General features: G+C 30.3%; 2 protein-coding genes across 2 annotated transcripts; both read right to left on the bottom strand.

Moving 5' to 3' along the window:
* Positions 1–559: 559 nt before the first annotated feature.
* On the bottom strand, positions 560–9,727 carry LOC101206004 (peroxisome biogenesis protein 12). Its single transcript, XM_004152767.3, has 10 exons — positions 9,493–9,727; positions 8,690–8,795; positions 8,383–8,531; positions 7,661–7,910; positions 6,014–6,123; positions 5,551–5,625; positions 2,612–2,698; positions 1,984–2,070; positions 1,680–1,817; positions 560–961 (listed from the first exon to the last, which is right to left on the bottom strand). The coding sequence occupies exons 1-10, from the start codon at positions 9,598–9,600 to the stop codon at positions 890–892; spliced, it is 1,182 nt and encodes a 393-aa protein (XP_004152815.1). The 5' UTR covers positions 9,601–9,727; the 3' UTR covers positions 560–889.
* A 3,842-nt stretch (positions 9,728–13,569) lies between these two features.
* LOC101219759 (eisosome protein SEG2) lies at positions 13,570–16,142 on the bottom strand. Its single transcript, XM_011650709.2, has 4 exons — positions 15,889–16,142; positions 15,689–15,780; positions 14,003–15,056; positions 13,570–13,927 (listed from the first exon to the last, which is right to left on the bottom strand). The coding sequence occupies exons 1-4, from the start codon at positions 15,973–15,975 to the stop codon at positions 13,847–13,849; spliced, it is 1,314 nt and encodes a 437-aa protein (XP_011649011.1). The 5' UTR covers positions 15,976–16,142; the 3' UTR covers positions 13,570–13,846.
* Positions 16,143–26,172: the final 10,030 nt, after the last annotated feature.

Below are 26,172 nucleotides of genomic sequence, written 5' to 3'. Positions count from 1 at the left end.
CGATTAAATTTCATACATTTTTTAAGAACGAATCATCAATATATACATGTGACAACTAGGGTCACTCATGAAAAAAGAAACGAACATATTATTAATTATTGGTATCAAAATTTTTAAAATATTTATGATAGAAATATCTATTGGCAGAAAGAAAATATCAATTTCAAACATAGATAAGAAGAAGAGAAGAGAAGATTTAAAAACAAAAAAATACATTCCGTCCATAAGAAATGAAATGAAGGTGACAGTTGAAAAAGTATTCAAAATGATCTTTACTTTATTTACCGACGAGTTGACCTAATGAGATGTTGTTGATATTGATCATTAACATATTATATTTTAACTTTGATGAGGTAATTAATTCCATTAATTCGACTGTATGATGAGGTATGGAAAGTCAATTAATATGAAAAATGCTTTGTAAACAAAGTCTAAATCATTAAAAAAATTATAAACATAATATATATTACATAGAAAGACTTCAAATCATTCGCAAAAGCAACTCATCAATATATATATATATATAGAAATTTCCAAGCAAATAAAATAACACGTGACGTGTGTAGCATGCTTTCTAAATTTGAAATTAGATGGAAGAGAAATAGAAATAGAAGAAGTATGTGATTATCCGTACAAACTGCAAATTGTTGTTTCTCATATGTTTCCTTTTTCCATATGTGAAAATATTTCCAATGATTTTACTTTTTAAAATAATCTCTATTTAGAATACCCATCTATCATATATTTATTGATATTTCTAAAAATTTGAAACCTTGGATATATTATAATCCTAAACACCATAATGTTACCAATAACTGTGATTATAAACTACATAATGAACAATCGCAAGTCCACTAAATCCTTTGCATGATTGTGTCCCTCAAGTTCTTCACATATCATGAAAGAGCCTCCTAACGTGATCGACATTTGCAGGCATTAATGTGATTGGGCAGCGCTTGTACTGGTTCAGGTTCAGTGCAAACATAAACAAACACAAGATTACAACTTCCCCAAAACACCAATAATGTACAGTTCAACAAGTCTCATTTGATAACAACTTTGTTCCATGTGTTTTATTTTTAAAACTATACTTATAAATCTTTTTTTTTTCTTTTTTGGCTTAGTGCATTACTAACTGAAATTTTTAGCCAACTAATTTCTCAGGCAGCGGATTGAAGTATTAGACCAAATCCATGGCCAACAAAAGGAAATTCATCTCTTTCTAAAGAGAGAACTCTCTTAAAGAACATCAAAATATAATTAAAAGCTCCCATTAGAAGCTTAAATTTAATTATTTATAGCCTTACAAGGAATTATATAATTAACTAATTAATTATAATTAAACACTAATTAATCTAGATTAAGAACACAACTAAATAGACTAATCATACTAATTGTCTTCATCAATTCCCACAACCAATACCTCCCATAAGAACTCCTAATTATTATTGGTGCTACAACGTCATTGGTACGCTCTCTGGTTAAGGGTGGGGTAACCTAGCTAGTATCTCAAATCCACAGGAGAATGCATGCAAAAATGGATAAACTCCTAAAGAACTCAATTTCCTACCTCACTCAGCAGTCAAATTACTCCTCAAACAAGATTCCAACATGGAAAGGAAAAAGAGAATGAAAGAAGTTAAATAGATGTCTAGAGTTGACAATAGTTAAGGGCTTACTTGTGAAATATACTTGAAGATGCAAGTGTAACAAAAGACAAAGCCAGAGACAGTGACAACTGATGGATTTGCTCGTTTATCTGAGCACAAAGGGCAAATTGTTCTGTTGGGCGGCAGTGGAATCCCTTCCTTGGCTACCTGTTTATATCAACACAGCTTGTATTTGAATGGGTAATACAACTTCATGCACATTATATAGATGTATACATACATCACACCCTCACACATAAATACAAATATATATTATCATAAAAGGGCAGAAAACCATGTTATATAGAGTTCATTTAAGGAAAAAGTATTTCACCTTTGGAGGTGGAGGAGGAGGTGGTGGGGGGTATACAGTTGGTGCAGACATTCGTTCCTCAGCAGATTGGTACCACCACTCCATCATCTAATCAGATTACAGATTACGTCATAAAGTCATTATGTGATGTAAAAGTGATCCAAATAAAAAGATCCAAAATCACTTTTGTATAATGTATGTAATTAGATCGAAAAAGCAGATGAAAAAATAAGGGCAAACTGCAAAGATCACCCCTAAAGTATAGCGGTGGTTTGCAATTACACCCTTAAACTTCTAAAAGTGTTAAAATTGGACCCTTGAACATACAACAATTGTAAAAACTAGACCCACAAATTATAAAAATTGAATCTCAATTTATATAATTATGTAAGTTCGATGGTTCAATTTTAAAATTTAGATAAGTTCGAGAGCTCAATGATTAATTTTGAACGTTTAAAGGTATAATGGCAACTACCACCATATTTTGGGGTGGCTTTTGCAATTTGCTCTGAAATTAACTATTTTATTGTATTAATAAAAGTTCAAAGTTATACATTATTTTTATATAAGTAAGGCATTGTCATTACTATACTTTAAAGAAGATATTTAAAAGCAAGAGATGCGATATTGGATTTGCTCAAGGACTCACTTTGAAGAAAAATACGGCTGCAATCAATCCGGTCTGTGCATAATCTAGCATCGTGTACAAACAAGTAAGGAGGCCTCCTTGTATTGCCTGTTTTCACATGAATGAGGTATACTTTAAGATATATTGAATAAGAGTAGAAAATGAAAATAGCTCAAAAACTTGAAAAGGACCACTGTTAAACTAACAATGACAAAATTCAGCGTTAAATAAATGCAGCTGAAATTTTTATGTATTAACAAGTTGCCAAATAGCTAACAAAACAAAGTAACTCTCTCATCGGATGAGCCATCAAAAGGAGTCAACCAATCTGCCAAGATTCAAAAGACAATATAGAAGAACTAGTATAATTCTTTCAGAAGCAATAAGTGAATCACACCATCCTTCTTTCAGCCTGTAAAGTCTTAAACAGTTACACATAGCCAAGATCCCAAAGATTTTATGAGTCACAAAATTTTAAGTATGGAGCAAGTCTTTGAATCTTGGCTAAGTACTCTCAGTCAAGGAGTCCCAATATTCAGTTCATAACAACCCTTGGGATTGCTTGTTAGACCCTCAACTCATGAAGATCTTGAGTAACTCCATGAAGGAATCAGGTCAGATCAAGAGACCAGAAAGGAACAGAAAACTAAGATTGACCCTAGCCAGGTCTAGAAGGGATCGTTGATGGCACAAGAGTGGCAATTCACAATTACAATGGTTGGAAGAAGGCCAACCTCTAGAGCGAGATGCTGTATCCTTCATAATTTCCAAGGTCTTGCTCAAAGAAACCTCTCAAGAAGATGGAAGCCACAGATGCACAGTCAGCCACCCACAGCTGGGAAGCCCACCCAGAGAACCAAGTGCGTGCAAATTAGCGCCAGAGTGTGATGAGGTGGGCGAAGTTTCATCAAATTCGTGCATCCCACCCATCCATGCTGAAGGGCAATCCTGGCTTTGCTCATGGATGGTCATCACTACGCACACGATTGTGTGCGCCGTGTGCACTTACACTATCTGCACACTGTCTAGAAAATGAAATAGAAAAATGGAGTAAGACCAAGTTTGGGGTGTCCCCTGCACCTGTCCACTGTCGGATGGTTAGAATTCCTACACTAAACCCACTCTCAGTCTCACAAAACTAAGTATGCCCCCACTCCTTTGACTGCTGTGCTGAAATGTGGAAATAGGGCAATTTGGAGTTTGACCAACCTAGCTGATAAGTAACATGGACCTGAACAACTCCATAAATTACACCTGTAAGTCTGTCGACTTCTTTATAACCAATAGAGAAATAGTCAAAAGATAGTAACACCTTCAAAGCATTTGGAGATAGAATATTCCTCAAAAAGTTATATTATTAAACTATATACATAAGAAACCTATATGTATATACATGAGAAACTATGATTCCTTTGTTCAGGAGGTCGTCAAATGTAGTCAACACTTTCTTTTCCGGGCCATCTCTCTTCCCACTGCTTAGTCAGTGACCGGAATGATCTACTTATATATTTTGATTTATATTGATATTCTAGCATACACTCATCTAAGTATTGTTAAACTTATCAACAAGGTGACCATGGAAGATAACTATAAACTAACTTGTGGGAGGGTATGAATTTCATTCCTCTTTAGGAAAGATCAAGGTTTAGGGTTTAAAATACCGATGTCAATAGAGATATCGAGGTATTAAATTTGATGGAAATGTCAATAAAATATCAATTTCAATGGATATTTTTGGAAAATTTTAAAAAATAAATTATGAAATAAACATCTTATTATTTTCATATAAGTGAATATGTCTGTTATTTATACTATACTAGTATTATTTGCAGTTTAATGCTTATCTTTTGTGTTTCAAGCATTTTTCTACAATGTAATGGAAATATCAACACATGAGCTTAATGTCTAATTCTTAAACTTGACGACGCCGATCATCCCTCTCTACATGCCATTAAAGTTGTTTGATCTCCCTCTTTAACGCCGTTGAAGTTGTTTGATAGGTTTGGGATTTTTTGTGTCTAGCGTGTCGTGGTGTGTCCATATGTGTCGTCACGTGTCGAAAATTGAAATAGTAATAAATAAAAGAGGGTACAGATTTTTGCATGTCTAACATGTGTCGGAAATGCGTCCAGATGTATCCATGTACGATATGTGTCCGACATTGACACTTTTAACATTTTGCACGTGTCTGCTTCATTGTCAAATTGAAACAAAACTCAAAATTCAATGATAAAATACAACATTTATAAACCTAGGGACTAAAATGAAGTCAACCCAAAATTTAAGGACTAGCAATATAACATTTTGCAGCCTAGGGATCAAATAAAAATTGAACCCAAGATCTAAGAACCAAAAAGGTACATTTTCCTATTTATTATTTATACTTGTTGAAAATAATTGTGCTAAGGATATTTGTGTAATCTTAATACCCTTGTTTATTTCCTTTTTTGCCAAGGCCCATTATGGCCTATATATTTCATCCCTTGTATTCTTTTGAAATCTAGAAATATACAAAGACTCATATCATGGTTTTTTCTCCCTGATCTATGGTTTTCCACATACACAAGTGTTATTCTTTCTTCTTCTCCTTTTATTCATTTTTATATTTGTAATATTTCTTTTCTTACTCGGTTGGTGGTTTTTTTTCCTACATTGGAGGTACTTGTATTTATTTTAGATGAGAAAGAAGAAATACAACAATATTATTCTTCTTCCCTTGATTCAAGTCTCAAACCCTTAGCTGAATGTCTAATTCTTAGGGGCCATCTTGACGAGAGCCCAGTAACTTCTCAAAGGTTTATTTTCTCTTCTAATTAATCTCTTTTAGTTTTTCCTTAACCAATATACTCCACTTTCAACCTGAATCTTACCAATAAATCTTTTGTAAGCTCCTAAGGGTTGGGCGATTCCAAAAATAAAAATGATATGAGATGCCCCAATAATTATCAAAGAAGTTATACCTTCAACCAAGGAGGGCCACGTAGTCGCTCACGTTCATGGCTTCGTATCTTTGAAATTCTAGATGATGTGTCCATCTACCTTGATGCCACAAAAGGGTAACAAAAACAATGAATAGAAAGAAGAATGGGAAAAAAATAATCTTTAAATATTATTGATAACCAAGAAGTGAAAAGGATACCATTGTGTGATACATTTAATCTAATAACAGAACAAACATTTGACATGCAACAACTATTGTGCTCAAAGTTTAGATAAATTATAAAGTCAAATTCCAGTAGTTGACAAAGTTCAATAAAAAACAGCAGTATCAAATAATTGAATTATAAAGCATTTCTGATTCTGCTGTGTACAGCTCTCTAGAGGAGGGAATCAAAGATCTATATGAAATAAAGTAGATTATTCTATCAATAATAAAAGGAGTTACCACCTTAAAGCATTTCACTAAAGAATTTAAAAAATTACCAGCTCTTGTCCTGTAGCCCGACAGACATGAACTCCAATGACCTGCAGTCCCAGTGAATAGAATCCAGTAGCATCCAACAAATATAACAGTTGGTAAGCAAACGATAGACCTGCATCAACATAAAGACAGTCCTTAAACAATGACATTCTGGATAGTTTATAAAAAATGACTAAGAAATATAGATAATCGTAATATTCCAAATAAAACTTCAAGAAGTGTCATCACAGAACCAAATACCAAGTACAAGCCACTTTTTTTCTCTGATATGAAACAAAGTACTTCCATAATAGATTATCAACCAGAAGTTTAACATGCATTTCTTTTCATCTCATTCATGGTAGTACGAAGAAAATTCCCCATCTGGTTTGAATTTTCTTTGTTCCAAATACCTTCAGTGACAAACTAATGACAGGGATGAGGGAGGAGAGGGGCGATACGCAGAAGCAATTTCACCAAAAAAAAAAGTGGAAAAGAAGAAAAGGAAGAAAATGGATAAGAATATTATTAAATTGATAAAAAAACCAACTCAACAAAAGAAATGATTGAATTAATAAATTTGTTAACAACTTAAGTGCCACTTCATTCGTGAGTCAACTAATGGTCCAACAAACCTACAGAACCATTCCTAGAATCCCTAAGACTAAAATGTACTTCGCCCAAATGGTTACTTCTGGTTGATTAACTACACGTTTCTTCAAATTACTTCTAGGAACATAAACACATTAGCCAGTTCTTCTTCCTCACCTTGCTTAGAAAGAGAGAGACTTAAAGGCCCAAGAAGACAAGAAATCATATCAAACCAAGGTTTTTTATATGTAAGAAACATTTCATTGGTTGAATGAAGTATCCAAAAGAAATCTAATCAAACCAAAGCTGATCTTTAGTTTTCTCATTATTTTAATAAACTCTTTCTATTTCTTCATGACCGTAACCTATCCATCCAGTATCCAGAATGTATTTTCTTCAAGTAATGGGAATCCCAACTCATATCAAACACTCCCAGAAGCCTGAACCAAAGGGGAAAACAAATAGGCAACAGCAAAGCAAATGATTCAAATGCCTTCTTATCACATCTGCATAAAGGTCACCAATTTGGATCATGGAGCGATTGGGTCTCTGAACTTTTTTATTCTGATGAGTCCTCCAGGATAGCAGGCTGCAAGAAAACCTTAGGCATCTTGAGCTTCCAAAGGGGCTTTGAAAACTAGGTGAAGAGAGAACAGATGAATCTTCTAAAAGGGCAGCAAAAAGAGACTTAATAAAGAATAGTTGACAACAAAACAACGTTCCACACCTTTGAGAGTTTGATCTTCCACCCCATAGATGAATCAAAGTAATAATAAATCCATACATTTTTTTGCAAATCAAACCACTTAGTTATTTATCAGATTTAAAATTTAAAACTGACCCATATAATCGATAGGGCATTTTTTTGCAAATCAAACCACTTAGTTATTTATCAGATTTAAAATTTAAAACTGACCCATATAATCGATAGGGCATTTTTTTGCAAATCAAACCACTTAGTTATTTATCAGATTTAAAATTTAAAACTGACCCATATAATCGATAGGATCACAAACCTCCAAATATTTATTAAAATAAAAATATACAATAAATATTTGATGAGCCAGTGTATTTATTACCTTCACTACTTGCATGAAGCCAAGGGTAACAAGAACCAACAATTTTCTGAAATTTCTTCATCACCCGTGCTCTTACCGATGTTTCAACTCCCAAAGTTCTAGTAGGAACAACATTGTCACCTCTTACTTCATAAATTTCAGCATCATTAAACCCCTCATTATCATCACCCCATAAACTTGCTTGAAGCCTGACTTCCCTTTCTTTATTGTAAATTGAGTGCAACTTTGATTTGAAATAAGGCAATACAACCTGAAAATTCAATTTGCTAATCACTCAAGGTGCAGAGGTTGCAGGGAAGTCTGGGTTTGAATCCAAATGAAATACTGTTTTTTTCTTGTATCGTATGTTCAAGAAAACTTATTATACAGAAAAGGGGCAAAAAAGAAAAGAAAAAAACTATTCTGAACTTCTATGGAGCAATATGCTACCAAACTTCAATCTTTCGTATGTCATATTTAGTGTCAATGGCCTTGTTTAGAGAGAGAAGAAATAAGCCAAAAGATTGAGATAAAATGGGTAATGAATAACATACTCATAAACCTGGTAGGTTATATACGAATATGTATGTCCATGTGTGTTTACATAGAGAGAGAGACTAGTGTACAAAACATAAAATTTTCTGAGATACGCAGGGTGAACTAAATGTCAAAACCTCCAAAAGAAATGGAATAATGGTTGAATCGTCAGTATCTTTTTCAAATGAACGAGAATAAGATCTTACCAAGAAAGCAACAGAAAGAACTTTTTGATGTTTTTCTAATCCTCTATGTTGAATACCATCACCAGAGACTGAACGAGCATCTTCCTTCTTTACTTGTACATTTACAGCTCTTCTTCTTAAGCCATATAAGGATTCAGAAAAAGAAGCATCTGAAACATACAGAACAATATTTTTTTATATCTGTGAGTGCAACAGTAATGTTCAAACTTAGAACGCACAAACAAAATAAAACAAAATTAAATACTAGAGACTGGAACAGTAATGTTCAAATTTAAATGTATGCTTTACAAAAACAATTGTCATTCACCTGTAGTTCGTAAGCTATGCGTTTCGAGAACTAGCATTAGCAAAGAAAAGAACTCATCTTCATAGTCTAACACCTTGTGAAAGAATGGTCTTCTTAGAGCTAAGACCTGAAATTATTTTACCAATCCACAAGAATTTCAAGCATTAGGACTAAACAACAAAAATGTAATACAGTGAGGAAACAGCATACAGCCATATAAGGATGCATAATGTGCACAACATCAGAGTGCCTAGGTCAAGTTGTGCACTCCCCTACTATTCTCACAAGCAAGCACCAGTTCCTACTATATTTGGCACTAGGGTAACTCAAAGGATAGTATATCTTAGGCAGGTGGATTCTCCTTAAAAGGACTTGTTTGTAACATAACTTAGCATAAGCTTTCCTCCTCTCCTTTTCATAGGTCCATACTTTCTAGAAAATAGTTTCTTATCGAACATAATTGATGGTAAAAAACAGTTAAAATAGTTGAAGAAACAAGATATCCTCGATCAAAAATTACTTTTGACACAAGAAATAGGTCCTTCGCCAAGAGCCTAAAGCACATGATAACATATTCCGAATTAAGATTTTTAAAAAATGTTATCAATAAATACAATGACCCATTTAGCAACAAATAGAACCCCACCATTTCTCGAATGTATAGAACGAAACAACAATCCAAAAGCTGAAATAACTAATAACAATGAAAAAAGAAGTCCCAATTCGGCAAGAATAGAGCACAAAAAGGAAATTGGCACAGCAATGGCGGGTGAGTGTTGAAGGAACGAAGATATGGTTTAAAAGAGAGAGAAAGAGATTGTTACGCCGATAGAGTAAGTGAGAGCGGCACGAAGACTGGCAGGGAGCTGCTGAGCAGCGGCCATTTCGAAGAAAGTGGGACGAGTCCCTTGACCTCCAACCTGGAACAACATGGTTCTCAAATTGGAAGGGAATGCTTCCGATCAAATTAACAGACCTCTTCTACCGAAATCCGACTCTGTTCTCACAAACCATCGAATGGGAATCAAAATTTTTGTAACTTACAAAATTTAATCATAAAATTTATGACTTTATCCGCTTAGGTCTTTTATGTTTTCATTTTTCTGATCATTTTTCTTAAAATACTTTTTATTTCCTAAATTTCTTAGAATATAATATACATTCCTCCGCTAATATTTTAAGTTGATAGTCGGTGACATTCTTCTTTCTATCAGTAACATTGATAGTCAATTACTTAAAATATTATTTACTGTCCCGATAGAATCTAAATATTTTAATTTATTTTATTATTCATTTCAAACTTTCTATTTCAATCTACTTTCTTTGGTTAAACTTTAAAAAAAAATGAAATACTAGAATTGATGAATAATAAAGAAATATTGATGGATTATTTTATAATTCTTAAATCTTTTATGGAAAGTATAATTAACTCATTCGGTAAAATAAATTCAAATTAAATACTAATTTTTTTTAGAAAATTAAATCTCTCCCATCCTTGTCGTCTTCCTATCCTTTACTTAATTTTTTTCAAATTAAAAATCTTGAAGCAAATTAGAAGAAACATTGAATAAAATAAAATTGACATATTGGTGTTAGTAGGGGTGAGCATGATAGACTAAAAAACTGAGTCGATCGACTAAACGAAAGTCGATCCGTCAGAAAACGACAGAAGTTGGTTTAAATCGAGAATTTTCAAATAGTATTTTTAAGTGGTAAACCGATCCAACAGAAACCGACTAACCGATTCGACTGGTGATCACTCGTAAGTGTTAACATCCATGACAAGGTACAATAAACTAGCTAGAAAAATAAAACAAGTAGTATAAAATAAACTCTTCGAAATTGGAGATAAATATTCCATAATGAATCACATACCATTTTTGGGAGGAAGAGAAAAAAAAGCATCTCAACCAATTACAATAGATTTTGTATGTGGATGAATTGCAACTAACATATGAGTTGAGAAAAGTGAAGTAGAATGACACTGCGCCAAAATGGTCACGATCAAAATCTTGAAAATAATTACTTCTAGAGTTTTCCAATAAAACCTCACTTTATCATATAATCTTTAATTAAAAATTAAAACAATGACAATGCGTCCAAATGGTAACGATCAGAATCTTATTTTGATTAAAGTGACCATATATCCTTTAATTAAAAGTTAAGATCTTAAATTATTATGAGTGATTATCTTATTTTATAACGTAATCATCTAAATATAAAAGTCACAACATCATTCCATTAGAAATCTAACGTAGCGACAATTGAATGAATATGGGATATGGGATCTATTTGTTACCTCCATCTTCTCTAAACTATTCCTCCTCTTTGCTCCATATCTCACTTCTTTTATTCTCTCATCTCTGGTTCTTCCAAGGTTTTTGTTAACTTTGGATTTTGGTTGTTTTTAATCTGAATAGTTTAAGATATTGAATATGGGTTTCAAATTTTTATTTTTATCTCGTTCTTTTTTTGTTATATTATACGTCATTAATTACTCTTTTAAAATGATTTTTCAGTTGACTTCAAACTTTCTTAACCCAACTATTTTGTATTGTTTTTATTTTGTGGTCCAAACATCATAGTTGTGAAAAATTCACCTTGCACATCTTTCTTCTTTGAGGAAGTTACGACTATCTAAACAAAGTATTTGTTAATAATGATCACTTGATTCCTAAGGACCCGTTTAGTAATGCCCTCGTTCCCAGTTTCCTGTTTTTGTTTTCATTTTTTTGAGAAACAGAGGTGTTTGGTAACGTTCTCTGTTTCTCGTTTTAAAAAAATAGAAATGTTTTTCATTTTATAAGGAATTATTGGAAAAAAAATAGTTTCTCGTGTTATGTTTCTCAATTATTTTTGTTGGTTTTCTTTTCCATTTTCCACGTGGTTTTCTTTTTCTTCCTCTTATTTTCATCTTCTTCCTCAAATAACCATTTTTCACATGGTTTCCTTTTTCTTCCTCTTATCTTCATCGTCTTCCTCTTCCTCACATTGTCTTCATCATTTTTCTCCTCGCCTCTCATCATCTTCCTCTACACGACGTCTTCCTCTTCGCACGGATCTGGGTTTACGGAGAATCCATGGGTTTTGTCAGAGCTATGTATTCATCGTGGCTCTTTGTCTTTCTCTTCGTCATGAATTTCAATCCTCCTCTTCACTGTGGGTTTTCGTCTTTCTCCTCGCCGGCTCTGTCCTTCATATCTGAATCTCCATAGGATTATTAGAAGACCTTTTTATCTAGGTTTGATAAAGTGAGTGGTATAATATTTAATTGAATTAGATGTGAATAAAATAAAAAATAAATGTAGAAAAAAATAAGGAAACAAGAAATAGTTATCAAACACATTTTGTGTTTCTATTTTTTTTTCAAGAAATAAGAAGCAGAAACAGTCATCAAACATGTTCATGTTTCTTTTTCTCAAAAAGAAGAAACAAGGAACTGACCTAGAGAACAAGAAACAAGAAACGATAACGTTACCAAACGAATCCTAAATTGCTTTGACATTATATAATGGTTCTTTCTTGTGTTTCACATTGAATAATACAACAATATGAAATGATGTTTGTTGTCTTTTGGTTTCAACTTTATTTTTCAAGAGTTTCTACTACCCCTTCTTGCCCCACGTTCTTTCATTTGACGCACTTTATGTATGGTTGTTGACTGAAAAATTAAGTAATATTGCAAAGAAAAACACATAAACCACACTTGTGCTACATCTATCCTCTAGACAATTAGTCTAATAGACATCAACGTATCATGCGACAAGATAAAAGGGAGTGAGTAAATATAATTCTAAGTGAATCGATATAGTCTCAAGGTTTCAAATAATACACTTAACTGCTACAACGAATGAAATATTATTGACGCATGAAGAAACTAACAAACTTCGTTAACAAGTGTACAAATCATTGGTTGATTATGCAAAACAATTCTCAAATTCTGAAAAGTAAGTGTACAAAACTAGTGCACCAACAAATACCAGAGGGATTCGACATCAACTCACCATCTTGGAAAGACTTAGAAGTACCAACAACTAGGACTATTCAAATGGTTACCAATCAACCACATCAACATTCCAAATATTTACTCTCAGACAAAAGCAAAAAAAAAAAAAAAAAGTGCTTTTTGATAATTAACTTCAATACCCAAAAGAAATAATTAATTAGTTGATTAATTTAATTTTTTAAATTATCCATTCAATAAAAATCAATTCAAACGCGAGATGATAAACAACCACTAAACTACCTACAAATATTAGACATTTGTTAGTTTTATTTATACATATTATATAAAGACAATAAAGTTGAGGGACTCAAGTCCCTAAGCGTATATGTGGCTATAAATTGATCTAAATTGTTTACGTGGATATTTTATAAAATAAAAAATTGTTATTGGATGCATTTAATATTTGATAAGATGAGGTAATGTATAGAGTTGAGAGTGAGGCAAGGAGTGGGCACTCTTCATCCCACTTCCCATTTTGGAGAGTTGGAATTGAGGTCAAGGAACCCTTGTTCAAGGATGAGTTCTTGGTAGAGAAAAATCTCCCATTTTTTATTTTTATTTAAAATCTATTAGATTTTGATATTTAAATTAATAATAAAACTTTTCAACATTTCTTTATGTTAAATTTAATAAAACGTTTAAGTTAATTTAATTATAAAATGAAACTTAAAAAAATACATTAAAAAAAAATTAACAAAACAGTAGCTTGAATATAACTGATATATATACACTAATTTTTTTTCAAGCATATGTATACACACACTAACTTGTGCTACACCCTTAAAGCTTCCCTCAACACCCCTGAGGGAATTTATCAATTATGACTTATGAGTCTACTGTTTCTTCAAAGTAATGCTTTCTAAATTAATGAAGGTTAATTTCATTAAAACAAAGATTTTATGGATTTTCAAGCATCATTCCTCCCTTCAAATTTACATTTTAACTCATCCAATTTGACAATAGTTAGCTCACAAGAAATGTGAGAAATTATTGAAAAAAAAAAGATAGAATGGAAATTATACTGCTAAACAAATTCTAATATTGCTATTTACTTAATTTTCTAATTGCTTTTTACATCTAAAAAAAATGCCCCATTTCTCCCAGATAAAATGAATATGAGAAGACAAATTATAAAGCAAAACCATACACACAATGTTCTAATAAAAGACATACTAAACTTCAGCAGAATTTGATGCCAAAGCCATGTCCAATCTTTCTAGAAATGGGGTGGAATTCCAGTTGACTCTCTCTTCCTGAGATCACAAACCAAACAAGTTAATATCACTACTTGATTATCTCAAAGATATTGATATATTTGGATACAATACCTCTCGGTTTCTCCTAGTCGTTTTTGGTCCCCGGCAAGACGAGCCTGGATTGGAATCTGCATCCTGTCCTGTATGACTCCAATAACTCCCAACACTGCCTATGATGGGTGTTTCCTCAGGACTCCGACTTCGATATCGCCTCGGAGTTGACGATGCAGAGAACTGTCTAAGCTCTTCTAGTGTCAATGCTCCTAAAATTGGCCTATCTTCATAGCTTTTGGCTGAATTTTTTGTCCACATAGGTGAGTTTCCAATGGAGCTAGAATTGCTTTTGGATTTTGGTGTGGTTTCAGATTCAACTAACCAGTTTGAAAGGCTGGTATCTACTGCGATTTCATCTTCGACATGCTTTAAATCACTACGACTTTCTTTCAACTTTCTCATTGAACGAAAAGTAGGCTCTGGGCTGATCAGTACATCGCAATCTTGTTCTAAATTGATATTCTCCTTTTCTAGATGATGAACTAGTGGTAGTGTTGCCACCTTTGCAGCATTCAAACAGTGAGTAACATTCTCAATTGGTTTAAGAACAGAATCGACGTTCTCGATCTGACATATTGATATTTTGTCCGATGAAGCCTTGTCGAGTTGAAGATCAAGGGAATGATGGCTTGGATCTGGACTATTGATCTCATTCTCATCAGCTTCAAATGTAAAAACTTGTTTCCTTGAACCCAATGACAAAGAAAAGAGAGACTCTGAAGATTCCTGCTTAATCAATAACTTATTTTCTCCATCCCCATCATCATTATCAGCATCATCTTTTCTTTCTTCTTCTTGTTCACCTAAATGGTCCATTTCTTCTACAAATTCTTCATCATCATCACTGTTTTGGCAAACTGCATACCTATGATTCAAAGGTATGGAGAATGCATTTGATAAATTTGAGCTTCCTCTTGATTCATCATCTTCCCTTCCACTCTTTTCCTCTATCTTAATGTCATCCAAATTATGTTCAACTTCCTCAGTAGGAACCACTATTTTATCATCCTCAATAATTGGGCATGCTTTTTCAGTCGTGTCACACAACTTAATCCGCTCTTCAAGTTTCTCCCTGTGCATTAAAAACAGAAAATTTAACCAAAAGAAATCCAGTAATCAGCTAGAGTTTACATTAGAACCACACTCCAAAAACTGAAATCTAAGAATACTCGAGTTCTCAAGGATGGTTGAGGTGAAACTCGTATTTGAAATTGATGGGTTTTGTAGCTCATGTGCAAGATATGATTAGCAGAATTTATAGAATTTTGAAATAAACTACTTATTTAACAACATCACATCATAAATTTCAATAGATAAGTAAAAAATTAAAAGCAAGAGTATAGATTTTATAATTTAACCGCATCAAAACTTAATTCACTATTGATAAATCAAAGTTTCAAAAGCACAGAGCAAACTTTTAGTTTCCTTTAATTTAACCTTCACTCGTTTGCAATCTCTTGCAAGATAGAAAACTTAATATAATTCCTCAGATTTCCAATGGCAGAATTTAAAATCACTTCTTCAACTTCAGGAACACTCGAAGAACAACAAGACCACTCGTGTTCGCACGAGTTATCAAACTTCAAACCCAATTTGAAACTAAACTAGAAAAACACACAAGTACAAAGAACGATCAAACTGAAAAGCGGCATCGAAACTAAACAGAGAACCACAAAAAATCAATACACCAGTAAAAGATCTTACAGAGAATCGTTATTTAGGTCAACCAAACACACGTCAACCACTTCTTTCTTCGCTTGCTCCAACGCACAAACACCTTCAGAAGCTTTAAGAATCTAAAAAAAAAAAAAAAACAAACACAAACACAACATCAGCGACCATTCAGAACAGAAACAAAAACAAAACTCCATAAAAGAAAAGAGGAAGAAACGAAAAAGGATTACATGATTTGAAGAAGGTGGAATCCGAAGGGAGGACTTTGTGGGTTTTCGGCACTTAGAATGGCCAAAACAAGGTAGAAAGCAGCGCATGATTAAGCGATTGGAGAGAGGGGGGGAAAAGGGGGGAATCAAAGAGAAAAGTGAAGGAATGGAAGAAGGGGATCTTTAAATTTTTTGGTTTTTGATTGAATGGGAGTGGGGTTTGGGTTTAAAGGAAGAGGGAGATGAAACGGGCATCGATGATTTAGATGAATATGTTTGAAGAAATATGACCGTTGGGAGAGTTGGAAAGGGCTTTTTGGGGGGAGTGTTTTTGGCTTCATTCATTGGCTAAACTACTTTTCAAGGAGCGTTACAACTTTGCTACTTTGAACTAATTTGTCCCAATAATTATAATAAAAATGCTATATTATATATTTACATCTACAAGTTTTTTATTTTAAAATATAGGAAATTGTTTTAAATTGAAAATTTGTTGAAAATTTTATATATATCTATATCAATATTCTATATAAAAAAGGTAATTGTAATGGATGACTCGGTGAGAAATAATAATTAAGGATATAACAACATTTAAAAAAAATTACAAATATAGCAAAACTGTCGCTGATAGACTCGTATTATTGATAGAATTTGACAAATTATGCTATATTTGCAAAAAATTTAAAATGTTGCTATATACTTAATTATTTTGAATTTAATTGCTAAATTTGCAACTACCCCATATAAAATTATAAGTGAAAATTTCACTTTTGTTCATTTATTAATACATTATTCTACTGTCATTTTGATGGCAAACCATTTTCTTATATATATAATAGCTCCTGACCCATTTGATGAAGGTTTATAGTTCAAAATCAAGTATAATAGAAGAACCTCAACGTTATGCATCTACATCGTATTCGACTTCAAAGTGAGATGGATGTAGCAGTAAAACTTTTCTTGCTAATAGGAAAAATCGTCATCTTAAGTTTGAAGAGTTTGTTAGTAACGTGGAGAATGATGTTGACAATGTAAAATAGAGCTTGATCATTATTTGGATGAATATCTTTTACCACGAACGGAAGACTTTAACATTTTGCAATTGTGGAAATTGAATGGAGTCGAGTATAATGTTTTGTATGAAATTGCAAAGGACGTTCTAGTTGTTCACATCACTATTGTTGCTTCTGAATCTACATTTAATATTGATGATAAACTTGTAGGTCCACATCGTTCTCAAATTCATGAAAACTTATTGGAAGCTTTGATGTGTACTCAAAATTGGTTATGGGCCAAAGGTATGAGTTTATACTATTCTTTAGATTATTTAACAAACATTTACTAACTGCGATTTGAGCTCTAATTTTTTTTGTACATGGCTCACATAGATAAGCATATTCCTATTGATGCTAAAGTGTTAGAAAATGTTCTTCACGATCAAGACTTAGACGATGATGTAAGTAATAACTCTGCATATTATAATTAGTTTTAAAATATTTATTCATATTAATTTGTATAATAACTTTTTTAGGAATCATTTCCTACAAAATTGGTTGAAATTCGTTGATGGCTTGACTCCACTTTGATTATGTTGGCCTTGAATTGTTATTTTGTAAATTTTTCTTAAAAATTTTGTTGTTATCTTTAAAAATATTATCTAATTCAAGACTTTGTTAGAATAGTTATGGATCGATCTTTGAATTTCTTTTATAAATATATGAATGGATTTGTAAATGCTTCTAATAGTTGAATTTTTATTTTTATAAACAATGAGAATTGACATTTTAATTGTCTTTAATAAAAAATTCATAATATTCTATTAAAAATAAAACATTGAAAATCTATACATATTCAAACTAGTTGTGGAATGAAAAATTAAATTAAAAAAAAAACTATATATATTTCAAGTAAATGTGGAATGAAAAATGAGATAAAAACTTTTTTTAAAAAAAAAAACAATGAGAAAAAACTTTTAAAAAATTAAACAGGAATTTTTCCTGCAAGAATCCCCGCCCCACCCTGTCAGTCCCATGGACATCTCTAAGTATCATACTAGAACCAAGCACATAGACATTATATTTCCCTTTCATTAGAGAACAAATCGAAAAACAAGAAATGAAAGTGCTCAAAGTTCATACCAGTGAGAAAGCAGTTGATTTGTTGACAAAGGTAGTCACTCAAATGAAGTTCTTCAAATGTCTTCAAACAATCGGGTTCCTGAAACCCGAAAAGGAGTTACTGCATCAAAAACTTGGAAGTCAAGACACACAAAATTTTGCACTCTATGTGTTGGAGATTTGTGGAAATTCAAATAATTTAGTTCATTTTCTTTATTACTTGAAGAATCCCAATTGCAAAATCTGTTATAACGAACTTTTTTAACCTCTTCTTTAGGTAGATTCTTCGAGGTAGAAGATCAACATACCTTGTATAAATTGAAAAAAAAATTATAAAAATCTTGCTCCCAAGCCGATGTAGGTTTTTTACAACCGAACGGCTTAAAAAAATTTATTGTGTTGCTTCTTCTTCTTATCTTTAATCTTTAGCATCTTCTTGCCTTACTCGGTTGAAAACCTCCATAAAACGACATCTAATAATATAAAGAAACAAAAGAGAGGAAAGCTTGAGATTTAGAGTGTGCTTGGTTTTTTTAATTTTTTCAAAAATCTATTTTGAAGAAAATGGTAGTGTTTGACAAATTAAAATAATGCATTTTCTAAAAATTCATTTATAAAATAATCTATCTTAGAGAAATCTTTAAAAACCAAATTAACATGTAAACACTTATAAAAAAGACTAATCAAACATTAAGTGTTTAAATTTTAAATTCATTTCCAAAAAAGTGTTTAAAAGGAAATGCATTATTGAAAAACATTTTTTTCTAAATTCAATCCAAATGGACTCTTAATTTTTTTTTGTAAAAGCTATTCTATCAAAAGGTAAAGGAAAGGGTGAAAAGAAAAAGAAAACTTTACCTTTTCACATGCAAAGTTGTGGCCAATTTTTTATCGTACATGTGGCATCATCTACACATATAAAGATAAATAAAGAATGTTACAAGTGAAAGCATTTCGCAACACATGACAAATTAAATATGCGTTCCAAATGATTAATTAAACATGAAGACTACTAGTTACATGAATAAACATCTAATGCGTCAATTGATCCCTTCATTGACTCCATTCATATGAAGTCTCGATGTAAATAATATTCTTCCCCTCCCCTTCCAAATTGTACTATAACGTAAATCACTTGTTGGAATTTATGTCCTAAAACTCATAGATCGTAAATATAATCCATTGATGTTATTAATAAAGTGTTATACTATTGTAATTTCAATAAATATTATTGATTATATTATTAGTTTTGTCTTAATAACCCAAATTCAATAAACTAACATCCCAAGTTAGTGATACACATTCATAGCTTAATTTTGCTTATTTACTTATAAATATTAAGAATGATAAAGATACATTAAAAATACATTGTACATATTAGTTATATATATTATTGAATAATTTTTTAATAGATTGATTCCAAAAATACAATAAAGAAAAATAGTAGAAAAGAAAATCGCGAAAATATTTACACCATATAAAACAATTTTAAAAAATAAAAAAGTCTACAAACCCACAACGTGAAATAACAAAATTATATCGTAATTAATCATACATGCTTGAAAAATGGTTTTGTACCCTGTCTAAACGATCTCGTACCAAGTCTAAATGATCTTATACTCTTGTCTTTAGTCTCAATAATCTTGTATCAAGTCTAAACGATGTCGTACTAAGTCTAAACGATCTTGTACCATTGTACCTAGTCTAAATGATCTTGTTCCCAGTATAAACGATTTTATACTATAAATATAAATAATCTATTAGTGATAGTAATCTATATGGTTTAGACAACTGATCATTTTTAGATATTAGTACACGGTAGTTTAGATCACGTACTAATGTCATTTAAACTTTGTACTAAGAAGAAAAAAAAAGATGAAAAATGAAGAAATGGAAAGAAATTCTAAAAGAGAAAATAAAAAAATTAGTAAATATTTACGTAAATAATCATAATATCGTAAACAGAACAATAAGTAATAATATGAAAAAGAGACTAATAAATCATAAAAATAATTAATAATATGAAAAAGAGACAAATAAATCATAAATAGAAAAAAGAAAAAGAAATAAAAAATCATAAATTAATTTTTCATTATAAATTTCAATTTTAAACATGAAAAAACAAAATTTGGATAGTATTTTTGGCCATCAATTCGTAGTTATAGTTTGTCATGAGTTTAACTAAAATATAGTAAATTGAACTAAAATAGAGTAAAAGTTTATATTCTATTAATAATATGAATTTTGTTACATTTTTGTGAATATTTTGTCAACATAGTTATTTTCTATGCTTCTCCAAATTATAATTTGGTGTGGTTAATGATGAAAGTAACCCAATTTAGTATAAGATAATTTTTTTAGTTGAACTATGTTAAAATTAACTGTACTTATATTGATATCTAGTTTATGGGAAAATACTTTTTATTTATGTTTGACAAAAATGAGATATCATTTTATTGGAAAGTATACTTTAAAAGTTTACTATTATTATTTAGCAAAGTAATCAATTTAATTTAAGATTTATTAAAAATACAAAAACTAAATTTATACAAACACTAAAAATAACATTTTAAAAGATTCCAACTAGAAAAGGTTTTCTCTCTTTCTTAGATAGAACATTAGGGAGCTTACTTGTTGGTGAAAATATTTTGGAAAAGAAAAAGGAACTATTCTCTCATTGGGAAATGTAGACTTTTAATTGCTTCACCAAAAAGGAAATTACTACCGTTGATTCTATTGACTTTCAATCTAAAGTTATAAATGTACGGACACGATATGTTCATCAGAAAATAGGATCTACGGTCCTAACCCTTTCAAGGTGAACATGGGGAGATAGCATTTGTCTATAAAGGGTAGGGGCCGTGGGGCTTAGCCAAGGAAAACCATTTCCTTAAGTCTCATTTTCACCCATTTTCTTTCTAATATATTTATTTTTGGCTCTCAACTTTGATATTTTATTAAAATAATATTGTTTAGAAAACTTATTCGAAAAATAATGTTGTTTTGAAACAATTTAGAAAACCAATTCACTTTGAAAAAAATAATAAGGTCGAACGTTCAATTTAAGAAAAAAAAGTAAAATTTAAGAAGTGGACGAGTCTTAGAGGCCCGCCACCAATTTATTTAATTTTCCTCCTTTTTTTAATCATTTTCTTAACAAAAAAAAAAGAATGTAATTTTTAATTTTTAATTATTATATAGATGTTTAAGAAAACTTAATTGTTCAATTCTGAAAAAAATGTAAAATTTAACTTTTAATTATTATATATGGGTTTTAAAAAAGTAATTGTTTAATTTTGAAAAAATATATATAGTTTTTTAATTTTTAATTATATATATATATGTGTTTTAAAATAATATTTAAAAAAATACATGATTTATGAATTTTTAATCATATTAATATATGTGTGAGAGTAGGACCAAAACGTAAAGATAATATCAAATTCATATCTTAATTTTGATAGGATCAAAATAAATCATATATAATGGTTTCATATGGGTTATCTAATAACTTCTTACTTCATCTCTAATATTCAATTTCTTTATTGACTTAGGCATTACTAATGTAGCGTGAGGGTGACACGTTTTTTTTTTACCAAAATTTGATATTGTGTGCATGTTATATGTACGTTTGTGCAACATGTAGGGAGTAGTAGAGGGGTGAGCATAGATATTGGGGAGAGATCTACATGATCATGTACTAAATCTAAATGATCTTGGTAAATGATCGTTTAAATTTATAGTGAAAGAAGAATAATACTGATAATGAAAAAAGAATAAGGAGATAGCGTCGATGATGAGATATGATGAAGAATGAAAAAATTATGGAAGAGTCATGAAAAAAATCGCAAATAAAAAGATGTGTGAATATGGAGAAGGAGAAATAATAATATAAAGAATATATGTAGACATTCAACGCGAAATTCAAAACTAATACAGACGAATCTAGAATTTATGAAAATACTTAATGACTTAATAGACTTTTTTTTTTTTTGTTATATCGGTGGTAAATATTTTTTAGTTTTGTTTTATATATGTAATTAATCTTTTTTTATTGATTCAATTCAATTTAAATTTTGTTTTTATGTGATTTTTTTATTAGTTCAAATTTTATTTTAGTGTGTTTTTATAATAATTAATTATGTATATTGTTGATCGTTTTTTATATAGAAAATGACAACAAATATGTGTCATTTATGTTGTTTACAAATGACCATATGCTTAACCTCCATGTTGAAACTTAAATGATACATTTGTGTACGGTGGTGAGTATGATAGATTTAGGCATAAACTTAAATGCATAATCAGCATTATATGTAAGATGTACCTAATATAATGTACTAGTTAAAAGAGGACATACTCGAGTGCAAAATTCTGATGAATTGGAAATTGTTAAATTATTGTATTAGACATTCTACTTTATATTTAATTATTTTTCAATCTCGAGCCATTATTAGAAATTTATAGTCTTCGATTAGTACAAAACAAATGGATTACATAAGTAAATATCTAAAAATTTAAAAACTAACGTAAACGTAAATTGAATTTTTAAAGAAAAGTTGAAAGAAATTTCATTAATTTAAAGATACAAACAACACATATTTTTTAAATAAGTTTTAATAACAATAAAATTGATTTTCAAAAAATATTCCGTGAGAGAGAGAAAAATAAATTAGTTTTAAATTTTAAAAAATAAGAATATAAATTTTGAGAATGAAAAATAAAATTTATTTAAACTAAAAATTATAAACCAAATGAAAAATAAATAAGAGAAAATTTTAAAAAATAACAAGTTTTACCGTCTATAACAAATTCTATGACTATAGTAATTGATATGCTATAGTGATAGAATACTATAATTGATAAAATTCAAAATTTTGCTTTCGTAAATATTTTAATTTATTTTACTATTTTTAAAAATGTCCTAAATATAAAGTAAAAGACTTGAATTAGAGAAAAAAACATTATTTTAGTAAATAGTCTTGAAACAGCACTATTTTAATAAATAATTTTTTTTTGAAATTAAGCCACATTTTAATTAAATTTTTTAAAAAATTACAAATACGAAAACTAAGTCACATTTTAATTAAATTAAAAAAATTAAACTAAACGGATGGAAACTAAGGTACATCTTAATTAAATTAAAAAAATTAAATTACAACGATTGAAACTAAGTTACATTTTAATTAAATTAAAAGAATTAAACTACACGGACCAAAACTAATTTACATTTTTATTAAATTAAAAAAAATTAAAATATGAATTCTAATTAAATTAAAAAAATTACACTACACGAATAGAAATTAAATTACATTTTAACTAAATTAAAAAAATAAATTAAGAATGATGGAACTAAAAGATTTTAATTAAATTAAGAAATTAAAAGAGGGAGAAAAAAAATAGTATAGCCTTGAAAGCTGATATCAAACTGTGTTTAGGTATTCTCGTTCAACTCTTTTAAAGACTTTTAATAACTCTATCGTTGTATTAAAAAATTTTCAATTTGAACTTTTTATTTAAAAAATATTAATTGATACAAAGAACTTAAAATCAACCAAGTTAAAATAGCAAATACACTTAGTTTAGAATCTTTTTAATAATGAAATGTTAAATAAAATTTGTTTTAAGTTCTTTGGCAACGACGCCAAAAACTTGATATGTTCAAACATGCAATTGCACACGGTTAAACTATAATATAGTATTAAAACGACTAAAACAGTCGAGTACTATCCTTATGAAGTTAATAAACAAGTTTCATTTGGTTATTTTATAAATGAATTGATTTTAGGCTAGGAAACAAAAAGAAAAGTTAACTCGACAAAGTACAACAAGAATTAATTTAGTGTAAAAAGTGTTCTAGGATGTTGATTTCATTAATTCATGGAATTAACTTTAACAATCCGCTTAGGTCTAGAAACTAAGATCAAAATTACTTTCTTTCAAAAGCAACTTATTCTAATGCAAGCTTAAATGATAACTAATATCTTGAAATCAATTTAAAACTTATGTCATTAAGCATTGTTACTAGCAACCTTCATTAGTAATTGAAACTATTCGCATCCGAGACTAAAAATGATTCAAAGACATAAATCAAGTTATGCATTCAATTTACCAATTAAACATTCAACCTAACATACATTGATAACCTATCAATAATATTTTAAGCGTAATGTCTCCGAAAAACACAAGTTAAACAATATTCATGAAAAGTTACGTAAGTAAATCCATCAACACCCTAAAACCAACAAGTCTAGCCACTCATGGTTCTCAAATATATACTCTCATGCAAATTTGATAGTATAAGGATAACGAAGAGTAAAGAACCAAAAAAGATATTCTAGTGAAGCTCCATCTTTGATGAAATTCGTCAATTTCCTCTAGGTCGTTACCTCGAGATCTCGAACGACTTCCAAAGTAATTCTCACACTCTCTCACTCTTTAGGTCATAAACTCGGGTCTGAATTATATGCTAAATTTTGTGCCTTGAGCCTTGAAGATGTCCTAAATAAAAAGGGAAAGCAAACTTGGTCAATAAGAACTTGCCAAAATTACCCAAATTTTAAGCATGGAATGCAAGTGCCGCAATGCTTCTATATGATCTGTCAAAGTGTAGAGCTACACTCCTTGGAGCGTGCGGTGCCTAAGTGCGCAGTGCAACTCTTAGGTTTCTGTGCAAGACAAGGTGTCGACCAAGTGCCACAACGCCTACAATGCATGTTTGAGGGTTTCTTGATTTTTCTTCCAATTTTTTTTATTGTTTTGACCCAATTTTGGTTCATTTGGATCCTTTTTCCTTCCATCAATCAATATCATTAAAATGCCTTAAAATACAATAGCAAACACATCAAATATGAGGTTGAATACACACATTTTAGGTACATATATTAATGACAAGTAGGCCTATAAGGATGACCTTAATCATCCTTAGATAACTTATTGATATCAAATCACTGTACAAGTCGATCATTAAACATTGTAAATTAATGATTTCAATTTTGTATTTAAAGCATTTTTGCAAGTCAAGTTTTTTTCTTTTCTTTTTGTAATACATTAGGTTTTTAGTTGGTCATTGGAGATGAACAACAAAGTTGGTGACTGGAGTTAGTTGCTCAAAACGATTGTTGGTGTTGGCCGCCATATGCGATCATTGTTGAAGTTGATCGCTAAAGATGGTATTTATCGTTCTTGGTTGTCATCTCATGTTGGTAGCACGAACATCGAGTTGTATATCATATCAACCCAACTCATCTGAATACTTATTAACAATACATTAGAAAAAAAAAAAGTATAATCAATACCATATACTTTATTAAAACTAAAACTTTCAGCACCAATTTATTCGATTTTAATTAGGGACAGGATAATACAGAATGGAAATTTGGTTTAAGTTGATGATAAACATACAACCCAAATACATATATAGATGAACTTTTTCCCCAAAAATGATTAATATTGAAACCAATATACATATCCTAAACTTAAATTCTACTTAATATCTTCTAAATTCTCTTGTTTTTCTTATTAATACAAATACTAAATTTGGCTTCAATAAACTTGATATAGCTAACCCATCCTCATATAAACAAAAACAAAAAGTAAATCTATATGCATATAAGAGAATTATATTTAAGTGATATATCTACAACAATTGATTCTTTTTAGGCATTTTTGTACTCCAAGAACAGGTTCTATATTTTTCAAACAACCATTTGTAGCCAAAAGAATTAAAAAAAGAAGAAGAAAGAAAGTTGATGATAGAAAATATGAGTAGAGAGTAAGAGGATGTAAAAAAAAGACAATAGAAGTGGGGACTTGAGATCACTTTCAACTGCTCCACCATTCACTACAAACCATCCTCTCTTCAATCATTTTTATAGATAGACATGTATATATACCACAATATCAACCCCTTTTTTTTCTTTCATATTTTTGTAATAGTAACGTTTAATGATTCCTTGTAGTCTCTGTAAAATAAGTTTAGCTCAACGATAATTGATAAAATTTTTAATTTAAAATTGGAGATATAAAATTATTTGATTTTTTAATATATTATATACCCTTGTTTATAGATGTATTTGATTTGTATAAATTACAAGTGCTGTTAAAATTTATAAAACAGAAAGAGTTTCTTTTCTAAAAGGTAGAAAAAATTGACGATATATTTATATTTTATGGAATAAAATTACTA

Source organism: Cucumis sativus, chromosome 2 (genome assembly GCF_000004075.3).
Source record: "Cucumis sativus cultivar 9930 chromosome 2, Cucumber_9930_V3, whole genome shotgun sequence".
Classification (NCBI taxonomy): Eukaryota; Viridiplantae; Streptophyta; class Magnoliopsida; order Cucurbitales; family Cucurbitaceae; genus Cucumis; species Cucumis sativus.
This window is presented reverse-complemented; position numbering and strand designations above follow the sequence as displayed.